This window comes from Podarcis tiliguerta, assembly GCF_965153285.1.
Source record: "Podarcis tiliguerta genome assembly, chromosome: 18".
NCBI classification, from domain to species: domain Eukaryota; kingdom Metazoa; phylum Chordata; class Lepidosauria; order Squamata; family Lacertidae; genus Podarcis; species Podarcis tiliguerta.
The window spans coordinates 12,510,043-12,536,247 of NC_139551.1; the positions used below are offsets into that span (position 1 = coordinate 12,510,043).

Consider the following 26,205-nt stretch of genomic DNA (forward strand, 5'->3'; position numbering starts at 1 on the left):
CTGATGCCTACTTGCTCAAAACCATCTTTTTCACAATGACCCTTCTCCATCCATTACAGGGCGGTTCTCCGTCTTCTGATCAAATCAGCAGCTCACCCCACACTTCCCAGGGCATTCCACTTTCCAAACTGGTTTTCGCAGTTTCTTTAAAGGACAGATAAAGGGAATTGGCTCTGCTCAAGTGACAGGTGCTTCAGGTTGCTTGCATTGTGCCCAGTTGTGCCTGGATTCCTCTGCAAAATAGCAGCATCCTGGAGGCTGGAGACCCTGACTCAGCTCCAGCCATAGTAAGGAAAGGAAGCGGGATCCACCAGTGGGTGCTGACCTACAGTACTTTGGCAATCCCTTGTAGCCAAGGAAGATTGTTTTCCATGAACACGGTTTTAACAGCGAGTCTGTAAGTGACTGGAAGCCAGTTCTGGATCCACAGGTCCTTCCACAGTGGGGACATTGGTTTCCGGGCAGGAGTTGTTCATGGTGAGGGTTTGCCAAGCATGCCTTCCTCTTAACATGTTTCTCCCTTTTGTCCTGAGTTCGAGTGTCTTCAAAGTCCATGACACCTTTGGTAAAGGCTCTTCTCCAACTGGAGCTCTCGCAGGCCGATGTTTCTCAGTCATCCATGCTTATACTGCATTATTTTTTAAAAAAGATTTGCTATGAGAAAGTCTTTAAACCTTTATTGTTGAACACCACAGCATTACACTTTCCATTTTTAAGTTCGGAATAGAGTAGTTGTTTTGGAAGACAATAATCAGGCATCCTCACAACATAACCAGTCCAGCAAAGTTGACGCTGAAGAATCATTGCTAGTGATCTTTGCTTCTTCCAGTACACTGGCATTAGTTTGCCTGTCTTCCTAAGTGATGTGTCAATTTTTTCAGAGACACTGTTGATGGGATCTTTCGAGGAGTTGGAGATGGCACTTATAAGTGGTTCATGTTTCATAAGCATACAGTAAGGTTGGTAGTATAATAGCTTTGTAAACAAGCATTTTGGTTTCCCTGCGAATGTCCCGGTCCTCAAGCGCTCTGCACTTTAATCAGGAGAAAGCTGTACTTGCCGAGTTTAGGCGAAGCTGGATTTTGGCTTCAATGTCAGCCCTTGTGGAAATATAACTGCCCAAATCAGAGAAGTGATAGACACTTTTCAACGTTACACCATTGAGTTGGATTTGTGGTGCTGCAGAGGGGTTGTTTTGTAGTTGTTGGTGCAGCACTTTGGGTTTTTGGATGCTAAGCGATGAGCCAAGCTTTTTGTAAGCTTCTGCGAAGATACTTAGGATGGTTTGGAGGTTGTCTTCTCAGTATGCATCATCATCAGCATATTGAAGCTCTATAACAGAAGTTATGGTAACCTTACTCTTTGCTTTCAGCCTACTCAAGTTAAAGAGCTTTTCATCTGTTCAATATACCGTATTGGCCTGAATATAACCCTCACTTTTTTCTGAAATTCTGACTGCGAAAAGGTAAAGTGCAGCTTATATGCATCCAGGAGTGCAGGGCAAACAGTGCCAGCAGCTCGGCAAAGCGGCTCCCACCCCGTTCGTAGTCCCCCAGAGAAGGGAGAGAGCGAGGAAGGGGAAAGGCTGCCGGCAACACAGCATGACTCCCCACCCCCAGTATGCAGCCAGGAGCAGTGAGGAATGGAGCGGCTTATATTTGGGTTCCCCCCTTTTTTTATTCCCCCCCTCCAATTTTAAAGGTGTGGCTTATATTCGAGTGCGGCTTATATTCGGGCCAATACGGTATGATTTCTATTCTCGTGGGGAGTTTCCCTTTGACAAAGTGTAGGATCATGGCAATTAAAATAATAAGTAGAGCTGGAGTGATAACACAACCCTGTTTAAAACCTGATCCTACTGTGAATTGTTCACTTTGAGAGTCATTGTTATCTGTGAATCTTGCTGTCATATCATGGAGGAGCCAAAGGATGTTCACAAATTTATTTTCAGAAGGACAGTCCACAGGGCAGTGTGATTTACAGTGTTGAAGGCCTTAGTCAGGTCAATAAACACCATATATGGGGGTTGGTTTTGCTCTTTGCATTTTTCTTGAAGCTGTCAAGTGGTGAAAATCATGTCCACTGTCCCCCTAGAAGGTCTAAAACCATTTTGGGATTCAGGAAGGGTCGCCTCGGATATTGTTAAGAGACGGTTTGCTAAAATCCTTGCAAAAATTTTGCAAGCTGCAGAGATATGCCTCAATAGTTTCCACAATCAGTTCTGTCTCCTTTTTTAAAGAGATTGATAATATTGGCATCCCTAAAGTCTGCTGGGATCTCTTCTCCCATATTTTTTCGATGAGCATGTGAAGTTGTTGTGTAAGTTCTATTCCACCCACTTTGAAGACTTGGGCAGGTATCCCATCAGGTCCGCTGGCTTTGTTGTTTTTCATTTGGTTAATAGCTGTACACAACTCTCCCAGATTTGGAGATACTGCAAGCTCATCTCTAAAAAATTTTTTTGCAGAATTTTTGAGAGGACCTCAGCAGCTACAGGGGATTTGCAGTTAAGGAGATGTTGGTAATGTTCTTTCCAGCGCAGTGCAATAGCTTCCTTATCTTTTAGAAGTGTGGTACTGTCTGCTGGGCGTAGGAGGCATATGCCATGATTTATTGGCCCATAGATGGTCTTTGTGGTTTTAAAGAAACTGTGCATCATGAGTGTCGGCTAAGCACTCTTGAGCTTTTTTATCCACCACGTGTTTTTTCAGTTGTCTGGTTCTTTGAACCTCAGCCTTAGCATTTTTTTTTTCTTTTCTTAGTGGCACAGTTTCTATCTCTTTGCCAGATCTGAAAGGCCTTCCTTTTCTTGTCAATAATGTGTTCAATCTCATCGTCATTCTCATCAAACCAGTCCTGGTGTTTCTTGGTTTGGTAACCAATAGTTTGTTCACAGGCTGCAATAATGGCTGTTTTTAGCTTGGTCCGGTGTTCCTCAATTTTATCTGGGAAATCTGAAAGCAGATGGTCTTTATGGGTTGTGTGGAAACAATCCCGCTTAATGGGATCTTGAAGGGCTTGAGTGTTCATTTTGCGTCTTGGTTTCCTTCCTTGAAGCCTGTATTGAGGTATAATATTGATAGCCATCGTGGAGTGTATTAATCTGTGATCTGTCTAGCAGTTGTCAGCATTCATCATAGCCCTGGTAAGGAGCACATCATGGCAATCTTCAGCTTGGACAATTAAATAGTCTTAAGAGGTGCCAGTAGTTTGACTGAGAATGCCTCCATGATGTTTTTAATTTATTTATTTTTGTCGAAAGAGTGTGTTGGCAATAACAAGGTTGTGTGCTGCACATATTGTCAAAAGTAAGATTCCGTTCTGGTTGCTGTTGCCAATTCCTTCTTTCCCAATAGTCCCAGGCCACAGATCAAAATCTCGCCCAACTCTTGCATTAAAATCACCCAGGAGGGTAATTTTATCCTCCCTAGGCATCTCGGATGGTATGCAGCTGAGAGTAATTTTTTTCTTTAATGTTTTCGTCAGCATCCAGTGTTGGTGCATAAGCGCTTAGAATAGTTGCCTGCTGGCTGACTGACCGAACCCAAAGGGTGCTCATCAATGGTTCCTCTTCATCCTGGAGAAGAGTGACTAGTGGGGTGCCACAGGGTTCTGTCTTGGGCCCGGTCTTATTCAACATCTTTATCAACGACTTGGAGGATGGACTCAAGGGCATCCTGATCAAATTTGCAGATGACACCAAACTGGGAGGGGTGGCTAACACGCCAGAGGACAGGATCACACTTCAAAATGACCTTGACAGATTAGAGAACTGGGCCAAAACAAACAAGATGAATTTTAACAGGGAGAAATGTAAAGTATTGCACTTGGGCAAAAAAAATGAGAGGCACAAATACAAGATGGGTGACACCTGGCTTGAGAGCAGTACATGTGAAAAGGATCTAGGAGTCTTGGTTGACCACAAACTTGACATGAGCCAACAGTGTGACGCGGCAGCTAAAAAAGCCAATGCAATTCTGGGCTGCATCAATAGGAGTATAGCATCTAGATCAAGGGAAGTTATAGTGCCACTGTATTCTGCTCTGGTCAGACCTCACCTGGAGTACTGTGTCCAGTTCTGGGCGCTACAATTTAAGAAGGGTGTTGATAAGTTGGAACGGGTGCAGAGGAGGGCAACCAAAATGGTCAAAGGCCTGGAAACGATGCCTTATGAGGAACGGCTAAGGGAGCTGGGCATGTTTAGCCTGGAGAAGAGGAGGTTAAGGGGTGATATGATAGCCATGTTCAAATATATAAAAGGATGTCACATAGAGGAGGGAGAAAGGTTGTTTTCTGCTGCTCCAGAGAAGCGGACACGGAGCAATGTATCCAAACTACAAGAAAGAAGATTCCACCTAAACATTAGGAAGAACTTCCTGACAGTAAGAGCTGTTTGACAGTGGAATTTGCTGCCAAGGAGTGTGGTGGAGTCTCCTTCTTTGGAGATCTTTAAGCAGAGGCTTGACAACCATATGTCAGGAGTGCTCTGATGGTGTTTCCTGCTTGGCAGGGGGTTGGACTCGATGACCCTTGTGGTCTCTTCCAACTCTATGATTCTATGATTCTATAGTTTTTGGTGAGTTTTATTCAAAGAGTTGAAAGTCACCCATTAATGCTGGTAGGGACTTCTGACAAGAGCTTTACAAGATCATTTTTGATAGCAAAGCCTGCTCCATGTATTTAGAAGAAAGTGTACCCTTCTTTTTCTTCCTTCATTTGTCCCTCACCTGCTTTTTGAGTTTCTTGAAGTGCTGCAATATCGATGTTAAAACATTGCAGCTCCGTGCAATGATAGCAGTTCTGCGTTTGAGATGCTCATTATCTGTATATTCCATGTTCCAAAGTTCAATGGTCTTTTATAACCTCAGGGTGGTGACCTCACTGGGCGCAGTAATCCAGTCAGGGAAAAAGGGAGGCAGACTATGTTTAGGGCACCTTTTCTAGCCCCTCCCCCCTTTTGGGGTGAGCAGAGTTGGTCCTAAATAGGGCTGCTCAGTCGTGGATAAAGCTGCCGAGCTGCTCAACTGTCTCATTCCTTAAGGTTCATGACTTGGGGCTTCCAGACTTCACAGTTCTGCCCTCGTTACCATTTGCCAATCGCCATGGGACTTTTGGGGTTTGGGTTTGGGATGAGTTTTTGGAAGATGCCTGTGTGTGAATTTGTTTTATGTGCGTAGATCAGTGCACACTGACCAACGCACAGTAAGGCTCTGTTCTGATGGCATGAGGATCATGATGACCTCTGCTGCAGCCTCCATCTGCCTTCACAACCTTTGTAACATACCACTTGTTATCTTCTGTCTGTTCTGCCATTGAGGACCTCTTGGATCATGCTTTATCTAGCTCCTTCCCTTTGACCTTACTGCCTTGGGTGACCCTGCTGGGAGTATGAGACTCCTGACGCCTCACTCACAAGGGTCCTAGGAACGTGCAAGCCCACTCCCCACGACAAGGTGATGATATAGTGAGTGAGTGGTGGGTGCTGATACGAAGTGCAGGGCAGGGCAGCCCCCAGTCCACACATGATGCAGGCAAAGACTTTAAGGGGTTTTTTTTGCAATCAAGTGGACTATAACTCTCCTGAAATAGAATTATAGGAGAGAAAGATTCTAGTCGTCATGGTTCTGAACAAAGGACTGGTTGAAACAAGAACCTAGGATGCTGCCTTAGTCCAAGCCAGACCACAGGGTCCATCTAGCTCAGCATTGTCTATGCTGGTAAGATAGCTCAGTCAGTAGAGCGTAAGTCTCTTAATTTCAGGGTCATGGTTTCGAGCCCCATGTTGGGCAAAAGATTTCTGCATTGCAGGGGTTGGACTGGATGACCTTTGGTGCTCCCTTCCAACTCCACAGTTCTAGGATTCATTGACTGGCAGAGGCTCTCCAGGGTTTCCCAGCCTGACCTGGAGATGCCAGTGGGGACTGAAACTGGGACCTTCTGTAGTGGCTCCTTCCCCGCCCCACCCATCCTTTCGCAAACTCCATTCCTATCCCCAAAATGAAGCACTCAAGAATCTTCAGCCTTCCCTTGAGGGAAAACTGTCCCTCCATCCTCCTTGAGCATGGGAAATTCCATAATCAATGCTCAGGAGAACAAAGATGTTTTGGAAGCAGCAGCTGCAGCTGCAGCAGCCCCATGGACTTTGGGCTCTGCAGATAGAATCATAGAATCATAGAATCATAGAATCATAGAGTTGGAAGAGACCACAAGGGTCATCGAGTCCAACCCCCTGCCAAGCAGGAAACACCATCAGAGCACTCCTGACATATGGTTGTCAAGCCTCTGCTTAAAGACCTCCAAAGAAGGAGACTCCACCACACTCCTTGGCAGCAAATTCCACTGTCAAACAGCTCTTACTGTCAGGAAGTTCTTCCTAATGTTTAGGTGGAATCTTCTTTCTTGTAGTTTGTATCCATTGCTCCGTGTCCGCTTCTCTGGAGCAGCAGAAAACAACCTTTCTCCCTCCTCTATGTGGCATCCTTTTATATATTTGAACATGGCTATCATATCACCCCTTAACCTCCTCTTCTCCAGGCTAAACATGCCCAGCTCCCTTAGCCGATCCTCATAAGGCATTGTTTCCACGCCTTTGACCATTTTGGTTGCCCTCCTCTGTACACGTTCTAGTTTGTCAGTGTCCTTCTTGAACTGTGGTGCCCAGAACTGGACACAGTACTCCAGGTGAGGTCTGACCAGAGCAGAATACAGTGGCACTATTACTTCCCTTGATCTAGATGCTATACTCCTATTGATGCAGCCCAGAATTGCATTGGCTTTTTTAGCTGCCGCGTCACACTGTTGGCTCATGTTAAGTTTGTGGTCAACCAAGACTCCTAGATCCTTTTCACATGTACTGCTCTCAAGCCAGGTGTCACCCATCTTGTATTTGTGCCTCTCATTTTTTTTGCCCAAGTGCAATACTTTACATTTCTCCCTGTTAAAATTCATCTTGGCACCCCACATGGCCAGGCGCTGCCAGGGAAGGATCCTCACCTGGGGTCTGCTGCTCTGCTCCTTTTGGCCTGTACCTTTAAGCTCCCCCACCCACACCTTCCTCCCCCTTCCCCTCCTCCTCTCACCTTCCCTGCCCAACAAAACCTCCCCTCCAGAGCCAGAGCCAGAGGGGAGCGGATGGAGCATGGCCGGTGGCTGCAGCCAGGTGAGCTCTGCTGAAACGACCGCCCTGGGCCAGGCAGGTGAGTCCCCGACCTGAGGGCGCCCTGCCTCACTCCCTTAAAGACCACCCTTGGGTACTGTGGAGGCTCATGGGGGTGGGGGGAGGGGCGGTGCGCCTAAGAGAGACAGAAATGTACGGCAAGGACTTCTGGTTGATTTCCCCTTGAGGAAAAGTTGCCACCTTGGGGGGCTTTTCAGCTGAAAGGAAAGGCGAGGAAGCAGAGGCAGGAGAGAAGTGCCTCAGAATCTGGTGGTTCTCAAACTTTTCTTTCTGGGCCACTTTCAGAATAACAATTTGCTCGCGCCACAGAAATTATTTCTGCTTAGTTTTGTTTTCCAGCGTATCAACTAGCAGTGCTTGATTTATAACCTAGAACGCAACTTCTTTATAACATGATCATGGCACATCCAGAAAGTAAAAAAAAACAATGTGGCTACATAAGAACAAGAACCTTTCCCCAAATGCAGTTATAAACCAGCCTCTTACAGGTGTGCTTTAAGTGTGAATACAAACTCAGTGTGAGCTTCCTTTGGCTAGGCAATCTCACTTATATCAGGTCTAATTTGAGACTAGCAAGCTCTCCTCTTGTCAACACAAAGAAGCCTTTCTCATCTCTGACCTTGCATATTTGTCAGAATTGGAAATTCTTGTTTCCAGCAATATGCTGCGGAGAACTGTGGAAGAATAGTCAATGCTTTTGACAAGAGGCATGGATCCTGTTTCTCTCCGTAGAGCCAAACAAAATTATTTTGATACCGTCGTACACAGAAAAGTTTCAGTGTTTCTTGGATTGGCCTGGAATCTTCCTGTCACACTTGCCATCCTCTCGTGCCACACCCTGGGAGAACCGCTGGCATGACACGATGCCTGGCATGGAGACTCAGGACAGGCAAAAGGAAGTCTTTCTTCACGCAACGATGGCCACCAACTTCTCACACTCAGACAGATTCATGGGGCCTAAGGCTATTGGTGGCTACTAGCCAGGAGGACTCTTAAGTGCCAAAGCCAGTGGAATCCCAGTTTCTGGAAATTGTAGCTGGGGGGAGAGTTACTGCTCTTGGGGGCTTCCCAGAAGAGGTAACTGGTTGGCCAGTGGCTGTGAAAACGGTGCGGGAACAGAGGGGCCTCCTGTGGCCTGATCCAGCTGTTGGTGGTGCCTTCAGACGTTTCATCAGAAGCCAGGAATTGTTTCCGTTGCCTTAGAAGGATCTCACCTTCGCAAAAGCTTGAAGGATGGTTTCAAGAGAGAACAGTGGGTGGATCGTCAGACTCTACTGTTCTTGATGGCAAATCAGGAAACTAACATTTTGAGACAGAGAAAGACGGTGCTTTGCGCCAGTCCAGGACAGTTTCCAAAAGGGCAGCCAAGCTAGCCAGCCTCATTGCAAACAATGTTTGTTTGCTGGTTGACTTTATATCCAGCTCTTCCTGCCAAGACCCACCACTTAAAAACAAAAACCTTCCTGAACGTCACAATGTTCTAAAAGTTCAAAATATCCTTCCATCTATTCTTGCAAGCCACACATGGGTTTTTTTGCTGCACTCAGGCCTTGCTTGGGGGCTTCTTCCTCTTGGAGGGCACCGGGTGGCCACTGTGTGTAAAAATAGGGTGCTGGAGCAGCCGACCCCACTTTGGGGCTGATCCAGCTGCTTGCTGCTTCTGCAGGGCTCTCCTGACATCCTTGTGACCCTGACTCTGGACTCATCTTGGACCAGAGCTATTACCTTACCTAGTAGGGTAAAGTCCATCAAGGTAATGGACTCAGTACCTGAAGGGTCAGGAAGAAGCCCCTGGACGTGGGGGAAGAATCTGAGCACAGATCAGGGTCCACAAAACTTGCTGTGCTGATGCAAAAGCAGCTGAGCCATATAGCTGGCCAGGAGGAATTTTAGCAAGGGGAGGCAAAAGGCCAGAGTTGGGGTGTGACTGTAGATTATGAATTAGGACAGGGGATCCCACCTGGTGGGGATGCATGCAGGCACACTCATTTGCACGTTAAACTACTAGCGACCCCCTTATCTTTTTTTTCAACATGGAAAGCTGCCAGACCCCTGGGCTATGAGGCTCAATATTGCCCACACAGGCTGGCAGTAGCAGCTCTTCAGGGCGGGTCTCTGCCAACCTTTCCTAGAGCTGCTGCTGACGATCAAAGCTCAGCTATTATAGCCCTTCTTGCTGTGCTTTGATGGCAAATCTGCTGGACAGATTCTTCAGTGACAAGAGTTGGCTCAGTTGGTAGAGCATTAAACTCTTAATCTCAGGGTTGTGGGTTTGATCCCCACGTTGAGCAATTACTGTTGGTATTAATAATAATAATAATACCCCGCCCATCTGGCTGGGTTTCCTCAGCCACTCTGGGCGGCTCCCAACAGAATATACAGTGGTGCCCCGCAAGACGAATGCCTCATAAGACGGAAAACCCGCAAGACGAAAGGGTTTTCCGTCTGCAGAGGCGCTTCGCAAGACAAATTTCCCTATGGGCTTGCTTCGCAAGACGAAAATTGACGGAAAATTTTGAGGGGTTTTTTTGCTCCAAAACCCCTTTTTCTGAATCGCTAAGCAAAACCGCTAATCCCTTTAGCCTTAAAAAGCCGTTTTTAGCCCTTAAAGTGCTAATAGCGCTAATCCGTCAATGGGCTTGCTTCGCAAGACGAAAAGACTCGCGGAACGGATTCTTTTTGTCTTGCGAGGCACCACTGTATATAAAAGCAACAAAGCATTAAACATTAAAAGCTTCCCTAAACATGGCTGTCTTCATATGTCTTCTAAAAGTCAGATAGCTGTTTATTTCCTTGACAGCTGATGGGAGGGCGTTCCACAGGGCGGGTGTCACCACTGAGAAGGCCCCCTGCCTGGTTCCCTGTAGCTTCATTTCTCGCAGGGAGGGAACTGCCAGAAGGCCCTCAGAGCTGGGCTGAAGATGCTCCTTCAGGTATACTGGGCGGAGCCAAAAGATTATTGCCTTGGATTGGACTACATGACCCTTGGGAACTCCTTCTAGGAGTTGGTCCCTCCCACTCTGCAGAGGTTAGATCTCGGTGCGAGGAAGTGGGGGGCACTGTGGCTGAAATGGTCTGAGTGCAGAGACGCCTCCCATGCCTCCTGGCAGTGGCAAGTTGGTTTTCATGAAGGGATGCTTTGCTGCCCAAAGGGCTTTCCAAACCCAGGAGGGCCATGGCTGTTTGGCAGTCAGTGCAGGGAGCGTACGCCAAGAAGTGCCTCCAGCGCCCCTTGCAGGGGCAACACCAGCCCCACCTGGCAGATCTGGAGGATGGAGGCAAAAGCAAGAGCGGGGCTGCCCACTCCAGCCCCTGGCCAGCCTTCACATGCCAAGCAGTCTGCTCTGGCCGAAACTGCCGCTTCTCACAAAGCAGAAACCACAAAGGCTTTGTTCTCTGGGGAGATCCCTGGCAGGGCTGGGCAGAGAAATCAGAGAGGCCTTTCTTCTGGCGCTGATGGAGCTAAACCTGGGGGAGGCCAGGAGGCCTGCACACAGAGAGGGCTGTTTCACTACCAGAGTTCCAGACGGTGCCCAGGGATCCTCTGCGCTTGCTTTGCAGGTGCCAGAGGAGGTTTGAGCGCTTCCCTTTGCCTGCCCTCCCAGACCCTCCAAGTGCCCCTATTTTCCAGGGACATCCCAGATATACAGACGCCGTCCTGGTTTCTGATTTGATCCTGGGATATCCCGCTTTTCCTGAGGACGTCCCTATTTTCAACAGAGAAATTTTGGAGGGTATGATTAGTTATGTGAGCCCTGAGCAAAGGAGATAATACAACCTTTAGAAAACATCTGCAGGCAGCCCTGTCTAGAGATGTTTTTTAAATGTTTAATGTCTTATTATGTTTTTATATATGTTGAAAGCCGCTCGGTGTGGCTGGGGCCGCCCAGTCAGATAGGCGGGTATTGTTGCTGTTGTTATGGAATAGGATGTCCCTAATAATAATAAAAAATAATAATTTATTACTTATACCCCGCCCATCTGTCTGGGTTTCCCCAGCAACTCTGGGCGGCTCCCTACAGTATATTAAAAACACGATAAAACATTAAAAATCTCCCTAAACAGGGCTGCCTTCAGATGTCGTTTCATTGGAGGCTATGCCCTCCCAGCCTTCCCCAAGTTTCCCCTGGGGGCTCTGATTCCTTCTGACCCCCCCCCCCCATCTCACATTGGGTCCCTCCCCTTAGATGCAGCAAACTGTGGGTGAGGAGGGTCCGCTTTCCAAATTTCCGACAGCTCCTCAATCTTACACTCAAGAAAAGGCCATTCTCCTCGTAGTGTTAAACTCTGGAACTCCCTCCCACAGGAGACAAGGATGGCACCAATCTGGCTGTCTTTAAAAGAGGAACTGGACAAGTTCATGGAGGAGGAGAGGGCTCTGGGGGGCTCCTGAGTGCCTGTTGCTGGAAACCGCAGGAGGGGAGAGTTGCTCTTATGCTTGGCTCCTGCTTGCAGATTTCCCTTTGGACACCTGGTCAGCCACTGTGAGAACAGGATCCTGGGCTAGACAGGCCCCCTTTGGCCCGATCCAGCAGCCAGGCTCTTCTGATGTCCTTATGTAACATCTGAACTTCCAGGTCTTTCGGGGTATTTGGCTGCTGTGGCTGGTGGCTGGATGGGCCCCCTTTGGCCTGATCCAGCAAGCTTGTCATGTGTTGGAGGCAGGGGTGCCAACTTGAGTAAAATATTGTGGGTACCCAGGTAAGCCCCTCCCCACATGATGCAGTGTGTGCACACCATCTCAGTAGGAATGCCCATCCACTTTGTGGGGGCCCAGCTCCCTGAAATATTCTATTGTGGGGGCTGAAGCCCCCACATCCCCTAGGAGTTGGAGGCTCTCCCAAGGATTAGTCCCCAACTGCAGTTGTCTGTTTGTGTCATTTAGTTGAAAGCAGCCCCCCCATTAAATCCCAGTATCTTCCCAGAAGTAGAAGCATTTCCCCAACCCTTTCACAATGAAAGTGCAGGATAACAACCCCACCGTTTCCAAAGTAGGGAATTCTTCTCAGCCCCAAGTAATGGCTGCAGCAGCCAATGATCAGGACGGCTTTCGTTCCATTTCTCTTTTGCTTTCCACAAGAAATGGCTCAAGGAGAATTGTTCCTCGGCTGCCTTGTCAGGGGCCCCAATCCCAAGGCTCCCCATCCCCAGGCAGCACCTGCAGATTCTCCCAGGGACAAGAGAAGGGCTGAACCGAAGGGCTGAGCGCCAAGCGGCTCATTGAGATGCAACCAGGTCAGCACCGCATCTTCTGATATTGAGTCAGAATCTCCTTTCTTGTAACTTGAAGCCAATAGTTCAGGTCCTCCCTTCCAGAGCAGCAGAAAACAAACTTGCTCCCTCTTCCATGGAACAGCCCTTTAGATATTTGAAGATTGCTCTCCTATCTCCTCTCAGACTCCTCTACGCTAAACATACCCAGCTCCTCCAACTATTCCTCATAAGGCTTGGTTTCCAGATCCTTGATCATCTTGGTCGCCCTCCTGTGCACACCTTCCCACTTGTCAACATCCTTCTTAAATTGTGGTGCCCAGAACTCGACACAGGATTCCAGGTGTGGTCTGACCAAGGCAGAATAGAGCGGCACTATGACTTCCCTTGATCTGGACACTACAGTGGTACCTCGGGTTACATATGCTTCAGGTTACAGACTCCGCTAACCCAGAAATAGTGCTTCAGGTTAAAAACTTTGATTCAGGATGAGAACAGAAACTGCTCCGGTGGCTCGGCAGCAGCAGGAGGCCCTGTTAGCTAAAGTGGTGCTTCAGATTAAGAACAGTTTCAGGTTAAGTACGGACCTCTGGAACGAATAAAGTACTTAACCCAAGGTACCACTGTATTCTGCGTATGCAGCCTAGAGTAATGTTAGGGCTTTTTTTTTGCTGCTGCATCACCCTGTGGACTCATGTGGTCCACTTTAGACCCCAGGATCCTTTCCACAAGTCTTACTGGCATGTGTCCAAAATGGGAAGGGGAAGGTGGACCTAAGTGGGAGGGACACAGTGTCTAACCAAATCTTCCAGAAATCTGAATACTTGAAATCTGAAAGGGTCAAGAATCCCTTGCCAAAGCCATTTTAGCCCGTTTTCTTCCCCCAATGTAGAACTTCTGCAGTCTGCAGGACAAGCATGGAGCCACCAGTAGTCCCTGCTGGGAAACCAGTGCTGGGGGGAGAGAAGTGCCACCCTGTTGCTGGGGGAGGCAGCACCCGCTGCAGGCTGAACCTGGTCTCCATCCTCCTGGGTGCCATCACGGCCAGCTGTGGTGGGATCCTGATGGGTGAGTCCATCCCTGCGGAAATTTGATTCATTTCTCAAACTTGCCTTACTTTCTTAAATTTGTGTACCCTGCTTCCCTTCTTTGTCAGGCGTTTACACCTGAATTCATTGCAATATCTCATTAGCATTACAGTCATACCTCGGGTTACAAACGCTTCAGGTTGCGTTTTTTCGGGTTATGGACGCGCTGAAACCCGGAAGTACTGGAGCGGGTTACTTCCGGGTTTTGGCAGTCGCACATGCACAGAAGCGCCGAATCACAACCTGCGCATGTGCAGACCCTGCGGGTTGCGAATGCTGTGGGTTGCAAACTTGCCTCCAGCATGGATTGCAACCCAAGTGTCCACTGTACTTCATTCATTTTGTAATGTTTATGTGCTGCTTGGCAGCCTGTCCAACAGGTGCAGATTGGGGTGCTTTTGTCCTGGCTTCTGCCCCCCCCCAACACTGGTGCTTTTACACCAACCCACCCTGTGCCTCTTCCTCTCTGCAGCCTTCCTGGTGAAGCAGGAGTTCCTGGCAGATCACCTGGTGGAGCTGCAGGGCCTCCGTTATGAGAGCAGCCTGCAGTGCCCGGGCTCCAACTATCGCCGCACCTTGACCCCCGTCCTGGAGAGGCTGGTGAGGGCAGAGAGAAGAGCCCCTGTGGGGCGTGGGTGGGTGGGTGGTTCTGCAGATGAATCCTCCCCCATAGGCCCTGGAGGAGCTGGGGGTTTGGGGTGGCCATGGCAGGCTTTGATTTCTGATCCCTTCAAGGCAGGAGCAATACTGGATTTAGGGGGCTGCAGGCGAGGCAACACAAAATTGAAAACATCAATCACTGATAAGATCCATGTGGGGGCGCCAAATTTTGGCCTTGCACAGGGCGCCATATCACCACTTTTTCCTGCTAGGGGTGTAGGGGGGAGGTTCGCTGACAGTGGGGAGCCAACTGTAAATCACACTTAGCAAGCTGGAGTTCATGCTCTCTTAGCAAAAACAGAAGTGTCAGGCCTAATGAACACAGCAGTTCACCTCTGGTAGGTCTTGCTCCCATGAAGCGGTTGCTGAGGCTAAAGGTCCCCATCTCCCCACATCTATCTAAGCATCCTCCACCCCAGGGCTTCCCCCAAGCAATCAGAGACTGTACCTGCATGCAGCCAACCTCTCCCCTGCCCTCTTCATGCCTCTTCTTGTTCTGGGAGAACAGCGGGGAGGAGAGCTTGTTGGCACAGGAGTGGGAGACCCCCCCTGACTTCCCATCCAGACTCCTCTCTGCCTCTTGGCCTCCTTCCTCTCCTGTTTCAGCTTCTGCCTCCGATTCTGGACTCCTCTCTGCCACAGACTCTCCCCGCTCACAAAGCCCTGTTACCTCTTCCTCGTCTTCTACCTCGTCCTCGTCCCCCCAGGCTTTGGGCCCCCCAGGCTTTGGGCCTTCTTTTTTGGGGGTTCCCCCAGCTGGTTCCTCCCACCATTCCTCTGCGTTCAACCAGTTCATGACAGTCACCCGTTTGCCCCCCCCCCCCTTTTCTGTCTCGTCTCAGTTTAAAAGCAGCTTTCAGAACTCAACCCTGGAAGGGACCTGTGACAGGTGCTCCGTCTTGCAATACAGGTAGGCTGAGCCATGGAGTGTGCCCTGCCCCGCCCTGCCCCGCCCCGGTGCTGCAGGTGAGGGGAAACAGCCTGGCCCCCACCTCCTGTGCTTGTGTCTCCACTTGGCAGGAAGGGCAATGCCAGCATCCTGGTCCACTTCCGCCTATGGTTCTCCTCGCAGCCGCTCAGCCCAGATGCAGAAGAGCAGGCGCTGGAGAGGGGCCTGGCAGCTGCGCTGGGCAATGGAGGAATCGCCCTGCCCTCCTACGGCACCATCTGGGCAGCCTCTCTCACAGGTAGCCTGGCATCATCCCTCGCCCATCATCCAGGGGTAGGGAGGGCAGGCATGCAGGTGGCCTCGTCTTCTTCTCATCACCCCCCTGTGAGGTAGGCTAGGATGCAAGCAGGATCAGTCCCTGCCTGAGTGCAGAAATTCAGATAGGGGCCTCCTACTCCTCCTGCCAGTCACTGCTACCTTTTCACCCTGGGGGCGAGATGGCAGCTTTTGCATCTCAGCAAGGAAGGGGAGGGGAGAGCTGAGGCTTCCTCATTGGATGGTAGCCAAAAGGTTTGGCCAGAGGGAGCTTAGAAAATCTTTGCACTCTGTGTAGGGGGAGTCGTGGCAATGAATGCGGGGGCTTTGTCCACACACACACACACACACACACACCTGTCCTCATCATGATATTGTTAAATATTTGTATACTGCCCTATACTTGTTGATCTCAGGGCAGTGCACAAGATAAAGTTACAATATAAAAACACAGAATACATGATAAAAGTAAAAACCAAGACAACCCAATAATCTCCCCTTAAGCACAAGTTGTCCCCCAAAGGAACCCAGGAACTACAGTTTGCCTCTCATGGAGGTACAACCCCAGCCCCCTTAAATTACAGCTCCCAGGATTTGGGGGGGGGGGCTGGGTCCAGAGCCCTGTGGGTTCAAGAGACTTGCTGGGGATTTCAGGAGAGGAGGGGTCCCAGTTCTGGGCCAGAGTGGCCTCCATGGGGAGCATTTGGGCTTTTGGAGACCAGCCCCCATTCTTCACCCCCCCTCTCTCTCACACAGGGCTGAGCAGCGACTCCCCTTCAGGAACAGGACTGAAATCAGGTAGGCCTCTTTTAACATTTTGTGAGCTCAGGACGTGGGTGGAGAGCAAAACAGTTTTATTCTCTGCAAAGCCATGGGGGAGGAAGGGGCTATCTATGGCTTCTGGCCACGCTGGCTCTGCGGGAAGCAGACGGCCAGTTGCTGGGCATCTTAAGCAGGCAGGAGAAAAGGCTGTTGTTGTGCTCAGGACCTGCTTGGGGATTCCCATGGCAAGGCAAGGTCCAGCTTCCACAGGGCTCCCCCGAGGACCTTGGCTCTTCCCAAAGAGCAGCTGCCTCGGGGGAAAGAGGCTGGGACCCATCCTGCTACCACCCTTGCAGGCACCTGCCCAGGGACAGCCTTCACCTGCCACAGCGGCCAGTGTGTGCCACGTGAGAACGTGGAGTGCGATGACCGGACTGACTGCCTGGACGGCTCTGATGAGGCAGAATGCGGTGGGTCCTAGTCTTCTCCTTCCTCTCCTTCCTCCTTTGCCCCTCCTTCTTCTAGGGGTGCTGGGACATTCCCATCCAGGGGTGGTCTCCCCTGGGTCTCTCTCTTCATTCCATATCCTGGCGGGGATTTCCCCCACGTGGTTTCAAGGGTGAAGCAAAGGGGCCTCTTTGGTGGTTGCATTAAACCAGGGGCCAGCAATCTGCCTGGGCCAGATTGGTCCTGCAGAGATCCCTCTGTGGGCTGGATCGTGCGTGTGCATGAGCACATGCACCCACAATTTTCGGCGTCTGCACATGTGCAGATGCAATTTTCGGCACCGTGGAAGCGAGTCCCTGCACCGTGCTGCGCCGGTTTAGCGCAGCATGTGAGCGGGCAGCACGTGGACCTGTCAAACGACCTCTGCAGGCTGCTTCTGGCCAATGGGCCTTAGGTTGCTGACCCCTGCATTAAACAATTAAATGTGCAAAAAGGAAGGCGTTAAGATGAACACTGGAAGTGGCAGGTGGGAGCTGCCATCTCAGAAACGGACTCTGCTTCTTACTGCCTGCTGCTGGCACCTCCTTGTATCAATGAACATAAGAACAGCCCTTTGAAAGCCATCCAAGCTGGTGGCCGTAGTCCATAGTTTCACCAAGTGAAGGATTTTCTTTCTCTGGGTTCTGAATCCCTCTGCTTACTGCTGCCACCTGGGGGCAGATAATTGTACCTGCAGCCTCTTTTTAACCATTCTGCTGCCACCTGGTGGCATGTTGGAGTTACTGCAGACCATTTCTACCCCTGAGTGGGGACTGCTGACTCCCCGCCCCCCCTTGTATCTTGCAGACTGTGGGTCTCGGCCGGCCATGCAGGCAGCCAACCGGATTGTCGGGGGGTCGGAGGCCACTCGGGGGGAGTTCCCCTGGCAAGTCAGCCTGCGGGAGAACAACGAGCACTTCTGTGGGGCCACAATCCTGGCTGCCAAGTGGCTGGTGTCTGCAGCACACTGCTTCAACGAGTAAGCCCGGCCGGACCCATTTCCTTGCTTCTCCCGCAAGAGACTGAGTGCACCATGCCTTGCTGGGTTGTGGCAAGTGGGCAGCTCTCTGGTGCTGAGAACCTTGCAGGGTTAGGGAAAGAGACTGGAGGTGGGTGGGTGGCAGCTGCTGGGTCTCAGGCCTTTGGTGTGTCAGGGGCTCACCCTGCATGCAAAGACAGACTCCGATGGACAGAGCAGATGAGACCGAGTGTGGTTCCAGCAGCCAAGAAGGCAGGTTCTGCCTGTGCCGGTGAGGGAAGCGCGGCTATTCAAACAATAACATTATTAACAAGTCATGGTGCTTTTAATAAACACATTCCAGATATATTTGTATTTATCCACGCAGTATCTCCTATCCATTGTTCAAAGTGGCCCATGTCAAAATCTCCCCATTGAATCAATATCAGTCTATTGGCAGACGGAAGGGTGCAAGGAGTCCATTGATGTGCCCTGAAGCTCTCCTGCTGCCAACAGGTTCCAGGATCCGGGCACCTGGACGGCCCATGCAGGCACCGTCTGGCTGAGCGGCAGTGAGAGCAGTGCAGTGAAGACTGGTGTGAGCCACATCCTCAAGCACCCCTCCTATGACACAGACACGGCCGACTATGATGTGGCGCTGCTGGCGCTCTCTGAGCCTTTGCCCTTCGGCAAGTACGTCCAGCCCGCCTGCCTGCCGGCCTCCAGCCATATCTTCCCCTCTGGCAAGAAGTGCTCCATCTCCGGCTGGGGTTACCTCAAGGAGGACTTTTGTAAGCACAACCTTTGGCGAGGAAAAGTGGAAGGAGGAGTGGGGCTACAGCTCGGCCGAGCCTACCTCCCCGGGCTCCTGTGGAGATGGGGGTGGTGTGGCTCAGGCAGGGCTACTCCAGGGGGCAAAAGGGGCTGAGCTCTGCACTGAATTGGGCAACTGTCCCCCTGAGGGATCCATCTGAGGAGGAGCTCTCCTTGGCTTCACAGACAGCATTGTACGGTGGGTAGTTTTGCCACAGGCAGGGAGGTAAAGGTGAGCCTTGGTGTGGTTGAGCACTCCAGCCTCAGTTGTTCCCTCCGTGTGCTGCTCCCTACTGGGGGGCAGGTGGGGACCTTAAGGTTGCTTTTCTGCACAAAGGTTGAGGCTGCTGCTGCTCCACCTCCTCTTCCCCACCTCCTCTTCCCTCTCGTTGCCCCTGGCCAGCTTCACCCAAAGGAACATTGGGGCAGGAGGATCTGAGCACCCCAATTTTCTCTGTTAATCCTGAGATACCAGCCAACCCTTAGCACAGATTTGGTTTGATTTAAGATTGTTCTTCTGCTTTCCCAGCAAGAAATGTGGAGCTCGCAATAGCAGCAGCATTTTAAAAAGCGAGTGAACAGACATTGCAATTACTATAAGGGAAAGCAACATTTTGAAAAGAGCAGCAGCAACAAGTTCATCAGAAGAATTACACACAGGTCCAGTTGTCCAAACGCTCCTTCAGACAAAAAAAATATCAAAAAAATCCTTGTTCAAACGTGACCAATTCATACCAAAACCTCACCATACAAGCTGTGGATTCAAATATCCAAACAGCCAGAGCTGCATTTTGTACTTCAAGGAAACAAGCAGCCTTAAAGAATCCTGACTTCTTTTGTTTTGCTTGTCCACAGCAGCCATTCCATCAGAAAATATGGTGTGGATTTGAAGAGAGCATTTCCTGCTTCCTTGTTTGCCTTTTGCAAAGTTTCAGGATTTCCCCCTGGGGTTTCTAATAATTTTGGGGTCAAAATTAGAAATGAATCCATAGGAACTGATGAAAATCATTGCCTTGTTATGCAAACACAGACCTAGCAAATGATTTCGTGAGAATGCTTTGCATTCTGATAGTGGGACCTGTGTGGAATGCAATTCAACAACCCCATGGCCATTCAGTACAGTGCCTGCCCCTCAGCTGCCCTGCCCTGGAGAGCTCAGGGTGCCTGGAACTGGCAGGAGGAGTTCCTGTCAGGATGCATCCACCTGAATTGCCCTCAGGCCTTGCCACTGGGCTCCACCTTGTCTCTCTCCTCAGTGGTGAAGCCGGAGCTGCTGCAGAAGGCCGTGGTGGAGCTGTTGGACCAGACACTATGCGCCAGCCTGTACAGCAACGCCCTCACCGACCGGATGCTGTGTGCCGGCTACCTGGAGGGCAAGGTTGACTCCTGCCAGGTATGGCCAGAAGCAGCCTCTGGGAGAGGGCGTGTCTGCTTGCAGCGGGAGCTCCAAGAGGAGGCCTCTGGCATGCCACAGTGCCCTTCTTCTCTCCTCTTCTCACCTACAGGGGGATTCTGGGGGCCCACTGGTCTGTGAGGAACCCTCAGGCCGCTTCTTCCTGGCCGGAATCGTCAGCTGGGGCATCGGCTGTGCGGAGGCCAAGCGCCCAGGGGTCTATGCCCGGGTCACCAGGCTGCGGAACTGGATCCATGACACCATGGCCACGTTCACGGCCCCACCAGGCCTCACCCTCCCCTCGACGGCCTCCACCACCCTCCTCCCTCTGGCGTCCACCAAGGGCACCACCACTGGCAAACTCCTAACCAGCCCCACCACGACCGGGGGCAGGCCAGCTGCCACAGTACCACGGCCCCAAGGTAGAAAGCCCCCTGCCCTGCACAGGGCCCAACTGGACTCCTCCTGGGGCTTGGGGCACAGCCGTTGCAGCTCACCCTTCTTTTTCTTTGTGCAGAGTGCGGCCGCCGGCCCGGCTTCTCCAAGCCCATCAAGATTGTGGGGGGCCTGGATGCTTCCCGCGGGGAGGTCCCCTGGCAGGTCAGCCTGAAGGAGGGGCTGCACCACTTCTGTGGGGCCACCATCATCGGGGAACGGTGGCTCCTTTCAGCTGCCCACTGCTTCAACCAGTAAGTAGGGAGAAAGGTGGTTGCCTCAGGTCCAAATTGTAGAGTTCGAAGGGGACCCCCAGGAGCCACCCAGGCCACCCCCCTGCAATGTAGGAACTGCCGCTAAAGAATCCCAGACAACACTAAGGTTGCAGGTTTGATCCCCATTTGGGACAGTTGCCTCTTCTACATTGCAGGGGGTTGGCATAGAGCAGCAGGGTCCCTTCCAGCTATACAATTCTGGGATTCCATGCCTGCCTGGGATTCCACTCTCTGCTTAAAAGGAGGAAGAAGGGTGCCCCACTTTCCAATCAGCACCCTCCGCTCTCCGGAATTGGGTAATGGAACCTGGGAACTTCTGCAAATGGGGACTCAGGTGCCGTAATGGTTGTAGCTTCGTGTGGCACCTTAAGGGCAATTGATGTCACCAATCCGCACTATCAGTTGGCACTGGGGGACACCAAACCACCCATTTCCCCAGAACCAGGAGAAATTCCACCCACAGCAAGAGGGTCCTGGGTTGGGCGGAGGAGGCTTAGTGGGCAATTTCCGATTGCTTGAAAGCTGTGGGGACTTTCAGTCTTGGCAACTGATTTTCATGCAGTGAGACCACTGGGATCCTGCTCAGCCAAGTCCGTGGAGGTTGTGTTTTTGCAAAGAAAGAGTTCTCTCCAACTTTGAACTGGCTGATTATTGACTGACAGGCTGTTGTGACTCAGGAGGAGAGGAAGGAGCTGGGTGGGGGAGAGACCCCTTTGTGGGCATGGTGACCCCCAGAGATGAGGCCCCCCCCATTCACCCACCTGCCCCTGGCCTGGCCGCCACTAATGGTCTGTCTGCGCCTGTGTCTCGTTTCTGCCCGTGCTGGTAGCACCAAGGTGGAGTACCTGACAGCCTTTGCAGGCACCACCTGGCTGTCGGCGGCAGATAGCAGCTCTGTGAAGGTGAGCGTAAGGCAGGTGGTGCTGCACCCCTCCTACAACCCGGCCCTGCTGGACTTTGACGTGGCCGTCCTGGAGCTGGAGCGCCCCCTCCCCTTCGGCAAGGTCATCCAGCCCATCTGCCTCCCTCTGGCCGTCCACAAGTTCCCCGTGGGCAGGAAGTGCATGATCTCCGGCTGGGGGAGCCTCCAGGAAGGCAATGGTAAGCACTTCCCCCTCCCCCTTGCAGGCAGCGCAGGAGCCAAGGAGGCAGGCCGTTGGATCCATCTAGCTCCCTGCAGTCTACACTGACTGGTAGCAGCAGTTTCAAGCAGGGAGCCTTTTCCAAACCCCGCTTGGAGATGCTGCAGAGGACAAATAGCTCAGTGGGTGGAGCATGAGACTCTGAATCTCAGGTTCATGGGTTTGAGCCGCATATTGGGCAAAAGATTCCTGCATTGCACAGAATTGCACTAGATGACCCTCAGGGTCCCTTCCTTCCACGACTGAACCTTTCTGCATGCAAATCAGGCTGCTGAGCTAGTAGGGAAGGGATATTCCAGAACGCTCAGCTTTAAAAACAACACACAAACTTTTGTATGTGGATCCTCCATGTGCAGGAGCAGTCTACCCGGGCTGTTTCACAGAATTGTAGAGTTGGAAGAGGTTCTGAGGCATGCCGCTAGTCCAGCCCCTTGCAATGCAGGAATCTCAACTCAAGCATCCCTGACAGATCCCTGCTCACAAACCTCCACCGCCTTCCAAGGGAGTCTGTTCCACCATCAAATGGCTCATGTCTTCAAAAAGTTCTTCCTAACGTTTAGTCAGAATTGCCTTCCCTGCAAGCTGAACCTGTCAGTTCGAGTCCTGCCCCTCAGAGCTGCAGCAAACAAGCTGGCTCCACCTTCCATGCGGCAGCCCTTCAGATCTTTGAAGATGGCCACCCCCATATTTCTTTTCTTCCCTCTTCCTTTCATGGGTGTCCTGGAAACTTCCCTCCAGGAGCTACTGGACACTGCTCTGCCCCCTGGCCTGACCTTCGCTCCTCCCCTCCCTGCAGCCTCCAAGCCAGAGAACCTCCAGAGAGCCTCTGTGGGAATAATTGACCAGAAAACCTGCAATGTCCTCTACAACTTCTCCCTGACAGAGCAGATGATCTGTGCTGGGTTCCTGGACGGAAAGGTTGACTCCTGTCAGGTGAGGGTGACTGAGGGTGGCCCGCCTGGGATGCCCCATTCCCACTCAGCTTCCCAAGTGCACCTGATCACAGAGCTGGGTGCTCATTGGAAGGCCCCTGTTTTGAAGTGTAACGTTCCCCCTGCAGAGCGGGCCGCTCTGGTTAAAAGGACCTTCTTTGGGGGCCCCAGGGCTCTTTTCCAGACACACTAGGGGCCACTTTGCCTCTGGGACTTGGTGAGGGCGGAGTTGAGAAGAGACCCCTGTGAGACTCCTGTCTGGGAAGCTTTGTTAGCCCTTGCTGAGCTGGTTGCTCCCATCTCTCCCCGCAGGGCGACTCGGGAGGGCCCCTGGCCTGTGAGGAGACGCCAGGCGTGTTCTACCTGGCGGGGCTGGTCAGTTGGGGGGTCGGCTGTGCGCAGGCCAGGAGACCCGGCGTCTACTCCCGCATCACCAAGCTCAAGGCCTGGATCCTGGAAACTATCTCACCATGCCCCAGCACCACAACCAAGGCCGCGACCACATCCAGCACCACAACTAAGGCCACAACCAGTGGCAGCGCCTCCTCCTCCTCCTCCTCCCCCAGCCTGCCTTTGGCCAGTCAAAGGACCACCCAGGCCAGCCTCAGGGTCACCCCCAGCACAGCCAGGCCACCAACCAACACCCCGAGAGCCACCCAGTTCGCAGGTACATGGCGAGGACACGAATGGGCAGAGGCTGAGCATATAAATAATAAATTATTGTGATTATTAGCAGGGTGCCAGGTGAAGGCTGATGCCCTCAGGAGCCTGCCCTCCAAGACAGGGGGTGCAGGACACTGCAGGGGTCATCTTTCTTGCTGTGAGAGACGAAACATGGCCGCTGCCCCACTGGGAAGCCTCTCCTTTGGGCTGGGCCTGTCACTGTGCCCAGCCCTTTTGTGGCCCACACAGCTGTGCCCAGCGAGCTGGGGGACCCCTGTGCAGGCCAAGAGGGTGGAGGGTCTCAGCTCCCCCTTTAACTTGCTCCCCACCCTCCCTGCCCCCAGCTGTGCCCTGCACCCCATCCACCTTCAAGTGCTCTGGCAAAGTCTGCATTGGGAAAGCCAACCCTGAATGTGACGGCGTCCTGGACTGCAGCAACGGCAGGGACGAGGCCAACTGCAGTAAGTGAGCTCCCCGCTCCCCTAGTCCACATCTAGCTCTGCTCACCCCCAGCCAGACGGTGTGGGGGGCAAGCAAGGTGGCGGGGGGCTCACAAGGGTGTCCTCTCAGCCCGCTTCTCTTCCCACCCACCTAGACTGTGGCTCGACCTCAGCTTTGGCCTTCGGCAAGATCGTGGGGGGCAGTGGCGCAGCACGAGGGGAGTGGCCGTGGCAAGCGAGCCTGTGGCTGCGGAGGAAGGAGCACAAGTGTGGGGCGGTGGTGGTGGCTGACCGCTGGCTTCTCTCGGCTGCCCACTGCTTTGATGTGTGAGTTGGGGGGCTGGGATGAGCGCTGGGGGTGGGAAGAGGTGGCATATGAGTCGGGCGGGGAGGGGGTCTTTCTGCAGCCATTGCTCCCCTGCTCCAGGAACAAGCTCCTTGCTGGTGAAGAAGAGGACCCCATCCTCTGTGCCTCCCCAAGCCAGCAATGTTTTCATGGCACAGGAGGGCACTGCCAGACCTCCCTCCCTCCCTCCCTTTGGATCCCAGGCATCCCCTTTCCTGTGAGCCCCCAACCAAGGCCAGTCCACTCAGGTGGCAGGATCCATTGGGGCAGCAGGTGCCGTCTCCAAGGAATGCACCCAGGTGAAGGGGAGGGGGTGCTGGTCTCCCCCCACCCTTGTTCCTGATGTAGATCTTTACTCCTGGCTGGGAAGTGGAGGGAGCCACTGGGTGGTTCTCCTCAGGCGCCAAAATGTCTTGGGCCAGCCCTGCCCCCCCCTTTCCCTGGAGACTGGGGAGACGGGGCAGGCCTTGGGCTGGCCAAGGTCCCAGGCGCACCGTCCTTCTCAGCTACAGCGACCCCAAGATGTGGGTGGCCGTCCTGGGGACACCCTTCCTGAGCGGCCTGGACGGGCGGGTGGAGAAGGTGTTCCAGATCCACAAGCACCCCTTCTACAACATCTACACACTGGATTATGATGTGGCGCTGCTGGAACTGGCCTCCCCGCTGAGCTTCACCAGCACCGTCAAGCCTATCTGCCTGCCAGACCACGCCCACCTCTTCGGCCAGGGCGCCCGCTGCGTCATCACCGGCTGGGGCTCCACCAAGGAGGGAGGTAGGAGGGAACCTCTTCCCGGCTGGGTGGGGGGGCGCCCCAAAGAGGCAGCTCTGGCCCTTGGACCACTCCGGCTTCCCTCAAAAGCCAGGCAGCCAAGCAGCCTCGGATCAGCTGGCTGGCTCTATGGGGTGCCCACAGGCAAAGGGCAGGATTGGGCCCTGGGCCTTCCCCCTCTCGCTGCCGGGAAGCCCAATTCCACTCTGCCCTCCCCCGCAGGGCTGATGGCAAGGCAGCTGCAGAAGGCGGCCGTCAACCTCATCGCGGAGCAGGACTGCCGCCGCTTCTACCCCGTCCAGATCAGCAGCCGGATGGTCTGCGCCGGGTTCCTGCAAGGGTCTGTTGACAGCTGCTCTGTGAGTCTTGGGCGCCCCTCCCGGAGGGCTCACACCACCTCCCCCTCAGCCCTGGCTGCACCAGGTGGGATGGGAGGGAAGCCCACAGCTGGCCAGAAATGGCTGGAGCTGGGGGTGCGTATGAGAGGGGAGGAGGCAGAGAAGGCAGTTTGCAGGGCCTGGGGGGTCCCCTTGCCCCAGAGCTCCGTCCCCGCTCCCAAGGACACTCAGTGCCTTCTCCCTCCTCTGCAGGGTGATGCTGGCGGCCCCCTGGCCTGCAAAGAGGCTTCGGGAAGGTGGTTCCTGGCAGGCATCACCAGCTGGGGCTACGGCTGCGCCCGCCCTTACTTCCCGGGGGTCTACGCCCGAGTGACAGCCGTGCGGAGCTGGATTGCGCAGAACCTCAAGCCGTGACTCAGGGAGGAGGCAGGGAAGTGGGGCCTGGCCGGGAGATGGAAAAGCAACTCTCCTTCGGAAGACCCTATGCCTTTAACCAACAGAAACACTTTTAGAACATGTTTTCTTTGAATAAAGAGGCTCGCCTGCCTCACTTGGACTTCACAAAAAGGGCAGGAGGAGGTTCCCCCTTCCTCTCCTGGCCTGTCCACTCTATCACCCCATGATCTCTGGCCAGGACCCTTGTGGAAGGAGGGCAGGTGACCCCGAGCCGCCTCTTGGGAACACAGGCCGAAGGACGGATGGACAGACGGGGCTCCTTGCCTCAGGAAGAAAGCGTTTCCCTTCGACAGTCTGGCCGGAGACGCTGCCTCGACTTCCCTTCCCGCCGTAGCTTGGCCCCTGGGTGGGTGGGGGGCTCTGCCTTGTGCCGAAGGGCTGGATGTGGGGTGGCCTCAAGCCTTCTCTGTGCAAAGTGAGCAAGAGAAGCGCTCGGAGGAGGCCAGAGCAACGGACAATTAAACAAACCCCTTTGTGGAGTTTGGTGTGTGCTGGGGATTTTGTGCTACACAAACAAAGATTCTTTCTCCCAGCTACCCTTAAAAACAAAGCCAGCCCCAAAATCTGCAGAAACGGGGTGGGAATGTCTCCCTTGCTATCCACAGAGACCACAACCTCCCCACACTTTCACAAAAAGCAGCACAAGGCCTTGGGCTC

General features: G+C 52.6%; 1 protein-coding gene across 1 annotated transcript; it reads left to right on the plus strand.

The window, feature by feature from the left end:
* The first annotated feature begins 12,820 nt into the window (after nt 1–12,820).
* Nucleotides 12,821–26,027, plus strand: TMPRSS9 (transmembrane serine protease 9). The gene is made up of 19 exons (XM_083421304.1): nt 12,821–13,456; nt 13,949–14,076; nt 14,979–15,046; nt 15,157–15,323; nt 16,097–16,138; nt 16,459–16,572; nt 17,396–17,567; nt 18,063–18,337; nt 19,616–19,752; nt 19,865–20,174; nt 20,270–20,441; nt 21,292–21,563; nt 22,401–22,537; nt 22,849–23,203; nt 23,544–23,660; nt 23,795–23,966; nt 24,492–24,757; nt 24,977–25,113; nt 25,345–26,027. Exons 1-19 carry the CDS (start codon nt 13,306–13,308, stop codon nt 25,504–25,506), a joined length of 3,354 nt encoding a protein of 1,117 aa, XP_083277430.1. The 5' UTR covers nt 12,821–13,305; the 3' UTR covers nt 25,507–26,027.
* Nucleotides 26,028–26,205: the final 178 nt, after the last annotated feature.